At 36.8% G+C, this 7804-nt stretch overlaps 1 protein-coding gene across 1 annotated transcript; it reads left to right on the plus strand.

Moving 5' to 3' along the window:
* The first annotated feature begins 160 nt into the window (after positions 1-160).
* LOC140227288 (transmembrane protein 134-like) lies at positions 161-4635 on the plus strand. Its single transcript, XM_072307711.1, has 6 exons — positions 161-242; positions 801-892; positions 2021-2097; positions 2837-2878; positions 3156-3212; positions 4204-4635. The coding sequence occupies exons 1-6, from the start codon at positions 234-236 to the stop codon at positions 4290-4292; spliced, it is 366 nt and encodes a 121-aa protein (XP_072163812.1). The 5' UTR covers positions 161-233; the 3' UTR covers positions 4293-4635.
* Positions 4636-7804: the final 3169 nt, after the last annotated feature.

Below are 7804 nucleotides of genomic sequence, written 5' to 3' on the forward strand. Positions count from 1 at the left end.
TTTTTAGCCAGGCAATCCCGTTCATTCACTCAGCTCGCTTCTTTGGTTGATTGGCAACTAACAGTAAAGTTACGAGTGAGCCCTCTAGTGATAACTGGTAGCACATGCACACAAATGCAGCTAGCTAGCTGAAGCAGCACGATGCACGAGTGACGCTAAAATAACGTTAGATTTACTGTAGAATCTACTCATTTTTTGACAGATAATTGATCCCATGGTTTTCCGGCACTATCATGTCAACGGTGAGTCATTGGCGAGTTTTCATAATTTGATATTTAATTGCTTCTGACCTGTCAACACACGTTGTGTTATCGATTGTTTATGTTTAGTTTAACGTGCGAGGAATGCTGGGTTAGCGGGGAGCGGGCATCGGTCCGCCGTGCGTGTCGGCCGCCGGACCGCGGGAGCTGCTGCCTCTCGCTCCGACATTAGCTGACAGAATTAACTGAAATATAGAAGATAGAGAATCTAGAGTGTACAAAGGTTTCCTCAACTACATCGAGCTGCTTGCGATATCTGCTCATATTTTGTCTTGAACTTGCCAGGCAAAAAACAAAACAAAACAAAACAACAACAAATAAAAAAAAAAGTTCAATAGAATGGAAAGTTGATCAAGAAAATTATGATTCACTTCACACTTGACTTCTATTGTTGCTTTATTTCCATGGAGTCGTTATTTGAATGTAAAATGTGTACCTTTACAATTTTGTTGTGGCATGAATTTTCACATCACTAATATTGCATCATAGGCTATCATTTAACCATGTTGTGTTTGTTTGTGTGTTTGCTGATGTGTATAGCCACTGATAGATCCGACGGCACCAGACCAGAGCACTGGCACCTTCACTGAAGAAGGGGTTGATGACAGCCAACCTGAAGAACAGAGCCTATGGTAAATATGGAATTTCCATTTAAATCTCGAGCTGTATCTAACACGGAACCAATTCATTACTTGTGTCATCTTGTTGGTTCACTGTGATGTCGGAATGTTACCTTTATGAATGCAGCAACTGTGACAAATAGATTTAATTTGGCAGTTTGAGAAAATTGTAGCATAATAATCATGCTTTTATGTTTTGCCTTGTTGTTCATTTGTATCAATTTGATGATGTTACAACTTTTAAACTAGGTCGAGGTCCTGTTGGTACAATTGTATCTACCTCGCATATTGACCGAAAGATCGGTCTGTATCTGTCCGTCGGGGAATGTTCCGCGGAGACTGCGTCTGGCTTCACGGATCCCCTCCGTATACAGACCGAAGTCAATGATTGCGGCTCCTGTGTGGAGCAGTCGCGCACAGATCAAACGTTACGATAAACCAAATTTCAGACAGCTTTTTTACATTCAAACAAGTTTGACATGACATGACACATTATGCAGCAATATTTGGGATAAATTTATCACATTGTGCAATCGAAATACTCACATAAACTCGGTTATAACGCAGAAATTTTATCGATATCGCAACATCGCCGTTCGCAAGCTGTAAGTCGCCATTTTGAATCTGTAAGCCAATCACATGCGAGGTACGTGTTTTAGTAAAACAAACACGTAGAAACTACCTCGCATGTGATTGGCTAATAGATTCATAGTGTATGTTTCTGCAGTTTGAACGTGACGACGCGACAGGCTGTGTTTTACGTTGAAAATTCTATTAAAATGTTGGATTACTCATTAATCTGGTGAGTGTAATGTATTCTTAAAAAGCTAATTTCACTATACAAGCTTAAATTTGCCAACCTAGGGCCGTGAATTAGACGCAATCGAGAAGGGTGAGGTACCTCACCCAATTTTCCATAGAGACAGTGGTTAAGAACATCCACACAGCAATGGGTACTGCAACCTTCCGTCTGTCTACGGAGGACAGCGTTAATGGCAAAATATAAAAAGAGTCCTCCGGACAGACGGATCTTTCTGTCTACCTCACATACAGCATGCTATGCATCATTTCTATTTCAATAACTTTGATGTATCCTTTTTTTTTCATTTGTTTGTTTGTTTGTTTGTTTGTTTCTTCTAGGTGGTTTCAGAGAAAGGACCTGAGGGAATACAGAAGTTCATTGCTGGTCTCTGTTATTCTTCTTCTTCTTGGTTCAGGTATGACATGCTTTAAGTCCAGCCAGTAAATCATGCCCCAGTGAACTCTTGTTAGAAAAGCTCAAGTTGAACAAATGTAACAAGATTTTTTTTTCTTTTTTTGTTACATCTTTCTCACAAGTGATGTGAAGAATAGAGGAGTTTTCTTCTCTTTTTTTTCACTCTCTCTCTCTCTTTCTGTATTTATTGAAACATATATACAGTGTATATCATTAAGCATACCAAGGATTAGAGTGCAAAATCATGGCACATTGATAAGCCTTTTTCCTCTCATAAGCAAATATCATATCAGTTGGGAAGATTTTCTCTCTCTGGATTTTGCTCAGAACTCTCCTTCACCGACATTTCTATCAAAAGATTCTCGCATTCCTGTTAGGAGTTTCAGTAAGTCTAATTTCTCTTCAGAGAAGCTACATGTAGCTGCTGTCTTGAGTGTTTTTATCTTCTTCTTTTTTTTCATGCATTTGACTTTTACAATACATTACATGAGTTCATCATTATGTGGATATATAAACCACAATTTCCTACAAATACTTGAAAGAATGATACGCTGTTTTTCTTTTTTCACTGGATGAAGAGAAGGAAAAGATGAGGATACTGGTGATAAAGCAAAATTTGGAATTGAATTCTAGATGGTATAAGAGATTTACTGGGCATCTTTTTATATATTTTTGTGTTTTTATCACATTTGAAAGTGTTTTGGTTCATGTTTCATTCCTTCTCTGTGTTGTGGTTGCAGCTCTACTGTTTGCAGGAATAATACTGGAGATTGGTCACAGAGGTAGGTGTTGTTGTTTTTTTATTTCATTTTACAGTCCTTTGTTAGAGACAGAAAAAGGGATAGTGTATCTTGCAGCAAGGTTTCTAGTGATTTTGACACCACAGCAAATACTTGAGCATGGAATGTGAAAGGTGGTAAGTTATGTGGCATATTCTGAAAATCTTTGTGCTTTCATAAGGTGATATCCAGTCAGTTTGAAATACAAACCAATGTAAAGTCTCAGAGAGATTCTTCGTTTGTGACAAGGCCTTGTCTTTGCTTGATTTTTCTCTTGTAGATCATGCAGCGGGAACTGTGTGCATCGTCGCTGGTTTTCTCATGTTCGTCCCTGGACGTAAGTATTTTAGAAAGGGCAGGTGCTCTAAAACTTGTGCTTACTACCAAATGTCCAGAAAATGCTATCAAGTGTCTTTCATTGGTTATTTCTTATGGTTACATAGTTTTTGTTTCAAACTTCATTGATAAAAAATATTCTATATATTATACTAATACACTGAATACATGTACATGTTCTTTTTATTGTATATTGTATTTATACATAACAACATACAGTAATACTGTATATGTACCGCGTACTATTGGCGGCAGCTTGGTTTCATGTTCTTTCTGCCATTTTGAAACTTGCCTTAAAGGGTGTGTACAGTTCTGGTTGAGGTGAGGATTTAGCTTTTAACGTTTTGCGAGATATTGAGAAACCACTCTATGAGATGTCAAAGAGCATGCAATTCTAAGGGGTATCAAAATTTTATTTGATGAAAATCGGTTTTGAAATGGCTATGATATCCAAATACAAGGTGAAACAAAGAGATCCTAATAAAGGCGTGGCCTGTTGCCTTTTATTATTATCACTTTTTGGGATATCTCAGCCATTTGAAAACCAATTTTCATCAAATTAACGTTGAATCCTTAAAATTACATGCTCTTTCATATTTCATAAGAGGTTTCTCATCATCTCACTTAGGAATGTTCAAAACATGAATCCCCACCTCAACCAGTACTGTACAGTCCCTTTAAATACTAGTCTTGAAAAGAGGTTCACCCACATCAAACCATCATTTTTTGACAATATGTCTCATTGCTATAACTGTCCTTATTTCAAGTTTATTATTATAATTTCATCAAGTCCAAATTTGTACAGTTCTTTCTTTTGTGCTGCCACCATTCCATCTGGATTTCCAAGTGACTCATAGCATCCTCACCCAATCCAAACCCCTTTCCCTGGAAAAACAAAAATGAAAACAATACAAAACATAAACCCAAGAACCCTGGAAAATAACTACGCTGGTAGTAAGCATCAGCCTATCTCTCTTTCCCCCTCCACACAGTGTACTATACGGGCTATGCTTACTTTGCTGCCAAAGGCTTCGAGGGTTTCCAGCTCGCCAACCTCAAGTACTTTAAGCTGAGTAAATAGGGCATGTCGCCCTCATGGCAGCCTGCCACAAAAATTCACATATGTAGGGTGGCATGGCATTACATGCAGTGTCTTGTGTTATGTGGACACAAATGCACTCGAAAATTTTCACAGTATTGAACAAAATATTTATGAATGTGCACAGATATTTACAAGCATCATTTACTGTATATGCTATATATTTCACGAGCATAAATTTTCGTGAATCGGGAATTTCCAATGATTTTGTGAGGGTTAAATTTGCGATCGTGGAGTCCTGTACTGAACGGAGAAGTGTAAACGCGTACATCACATTCACATTAGGATCAGAGTCAATATTTTCGCGTGTCTTTAATTTTGCGAATAGCACCTGACTCGCAAAATTCGCGAAAATAAAAACCGCAAAATATTTGGCATACACAGTAAGCCAATTGTGTATGTAGGTTGATGTGTGTCTGTGTGTGTGTGTTTGTGTGTGTTTGTGTGTGAATAAATGAATATGAACTATAATGCAGAATTGTGAATGCCTATTTTGTATGACCTATTGTAACTGCACAGCAGCTGCTCAGAGATTTGTTTGTTTGTTTGTTCTTATGGGGCTTGAATAATGTAGAGTTTTGTGCAATGGAAGGGATTCCCCATAAGATACTTGCTGGTTGTATTGGATATGGCTGCACTTCCGCTCAGAGCAAGTAGCAACATCTGTGATTTATGTCTGGCTGACATGAAAGTACTTCAAGGTGTGTGATCAGTTACCATGTGAAACATGAGGAGGTATTACATCTGTGCTGGTGAGGATTTTACATCCGTCATCCATGATGGACGAGAATTTCAGGGGATGACAGTAAGCTGTATGGCTGTTGCTGCTGTGGGCACCAAATGCACAATGTAGTTTGTTTGACGGTAACTTCTTGCATTCTGCTTCCAGTTGCTTATTGATATCGAAGCAATAAGTGGAGGAAAAGTCGTGTTGATGCATAATCACTGAAATAACCGGTCAGAGTGATAGCTGGAAAAAAAAAAAAAAAAAAGCAGCAAGGAGATTTCAGAGGGGGAAAAAAGAAAACTGTCTACTGAACTTTTAACACAAATCATTTTTTTTACACAGTCAGTACGCCCCCTATTTGCCCCAGTGACAGCAATGTTTTAAAGGGAAGGTAAACCCAAAGAGCAATGTGGATTGAGTGAAAGCAGCAACATTAGTAGAACACATCAGTGAAAGTTTGAGAAAAATCGGACAATCGATGCAAAAGTTATGAATTTTTAAAGTTTTGGTGTTGGAACCCCTGGATGAGGAGACTACTAGAGGATATGACGTATGAGTGGACAACAATACAAAGAAAATATAAAGGATATTCAACAAAAATTCACTTTTCAAGAATTATGAAAGAACAGTGGACCAACCGCTTTCAGAAAGCAGGGGGAATAATTGCTACCCTTAACATATGTCAATATCAAGTTGATGGAATTTGTAATTTTCATGAAAAATGGATTTTTGTAGTATTTTCTTTATATTTTCTTGATATTGTAGTCCACTCATACGTCATAACCTCTAGTAGTCTCCTCATCCAGCGGTTCCAACATCAAAACTTTAAAAATTCATAACTTTTGCATCGATCGTCCGATTTTCTTCAAACTTTCACTGATGTGTTCTACTAATGTTGCTGCTTTCACTCAATCCACATTGTTCTTGGGGTTTATCTTCCCTTTAATGTGAATGGGGAAGGGAGTGTCATGAATGTCCTTCAACAAGTCAGCCAATCACGAAGAATGATTTCTTTAGCACCATCCTGCAGTGAAATATGTACATATATTTGCTACTCCTCAAATTTATTTGGTACTCGATGTGAATATTTAATGTCTATATTGTGCACCAAGCGGTGGAGACACGACTATATTTAAGCGCGTCAGGTATCTATTTTATTCATGTTAATGAAAATTATGTAAATAATATGTATGAGCAATCACATGTCATTCATGTTAATGGTTATGTAAATGAATGTATGAGCAGTCATATTATTCATATTAATGAAATTATGTAAATAATATGTATGAGGAATTACATGTCATTCATATTAATGGTTATGTAAATGATATGTATGAGCAATCTCATATTATTCATGTAAGTTATGCAATTTGAATGCATGGGCTACCAGGTGTTATAATAAGTTCACCTTCATAAACATAAGGATTGAGAAAATGTAGCAATATTAGTAGAACACATCAGTGAAAGTTTGAGGAAAATTGGACAATCGATGCAAAAGTTATGAATTTTAAAAATTTTTGTGTTGGAACCGCTGGATGAGGAGACTACTAAGGCTCGCAATGTCATATGAGTACAACAGTATAAAGAAAATGTAAAGAAAATTCAACATATTTTCACTTTTTTTCGCATAATAAAAGAGCACTTGACTTGCCTCTTTCTAAAGGCAATGGGAATAATATTACCCATAACATATGTCAGTAACGAGTCAAGGGAATGTGTACTTTTTACAAAAGATGAAATTTTGTGAAATTCTCTTTATATGTTCCTTATATTGTTGTACGCATGTGACATCATACACTGCAGTAGTCTTCTCATCCAGCGGTGACTGCACAAAAACTTCAAAACTCATAATTTTTGGACGGATTGTCCGATTTTCCTCAAACTTTCAGTGATGTGTTCTACTAATATTGCTGCATTCTCTCAATCCTTTTGTTAATGGAGGTGAACTTGTCCTTTAACCAACTTTTGCAATAATGGCGATCAATGCTTCCAAAACATTTGAAAAGTCATGCAATTTTCTATCATTTTGTATGGCTCTTGCATTACAACCAATTACAGCCAATTGACAAATGAAAAGTGTTATTGAAGGTGAAAAAGTAGTGACAAAGTGATGAAACATGGTTGTTTCTGCCTTTTATGCTGCAAAGATAATGTTAAAAGTTTGTAGAGAAACAGAATGAGATGTAGAAAGGTATTCAGCCAAGAAGAACAGTGTCTAGTACTATACAGAATACATACATGATGTATATCCAGCTGTTTCTGTGCTAATGACTTGTATTTTATGTATTTATTTAGAATGATTTAGGAGAGACAAAATCTAAAGCATCTCTTATCAGATGCTTATCAGCATCATAAAGTATGTGTGTTTGGCAGATGAATATGGCTATAGTGATTTTCAATGTGAGATCTATTTATTTGTTTATTTATTCATCTAGGTTTATTCATGGGTTACCATTACTGATGTAGTGATGTTACATGTAACATATTGTATGTGCAAACCCTGTTTCATTGATACTGGTCACAATTTGGGTTATCACTGTCCAATGTTGTCTGTAGTAAACTGGTGTGTGTCTATTTGTGGTTGTACTTATGCATGTTTTTGATGCGTGTTTCTGGTTTTGTTTGGGTGTGTGTGTGTGTGTGCATGTGTCAAAATGCAGTTGTGACCTTCTCTTGAATGTCTTAGGGTCATGTATCAAACATTCCATGAAAGTATTTATAGGTATATGTATTCTAGTATTGAGGAGTGTTGAGAAAGGTATTTCCA

This window comes from Diadema setosum, chromosome 4 (genome assembly GCF_964275005.1).
Source record: "Diadema setosum chromosome 4, eeDiaSeto1, whole genome shotgun sequence".
Lineage (NCBI taxonomy): Eukaryota > Metazoa > Echinodermata > Echinoidea > Diadematoida > Diadematidae > Diadema > Diadema setosum.

Excerpts from the sequence above, each read along its gene's own strand:
- LOC140227288 (XM_072307711.1), top strand. Across the intron at positions 893-2,020 it reads CCTGAAGAACAGAGCCTATG|GTGGTTTCAGAGAAAGGACC; the intron begins GTAAATATGGAA and ends TGTTTCTTCTAG. Across the intron at positions 2,098-2,836 it reads TCTTCTTCTTCTTGGTTCAG|CTCTACTGTTTGCAGGAATA; the intron begins GTATGACATGCT and ends TTGTGGTTGCAG.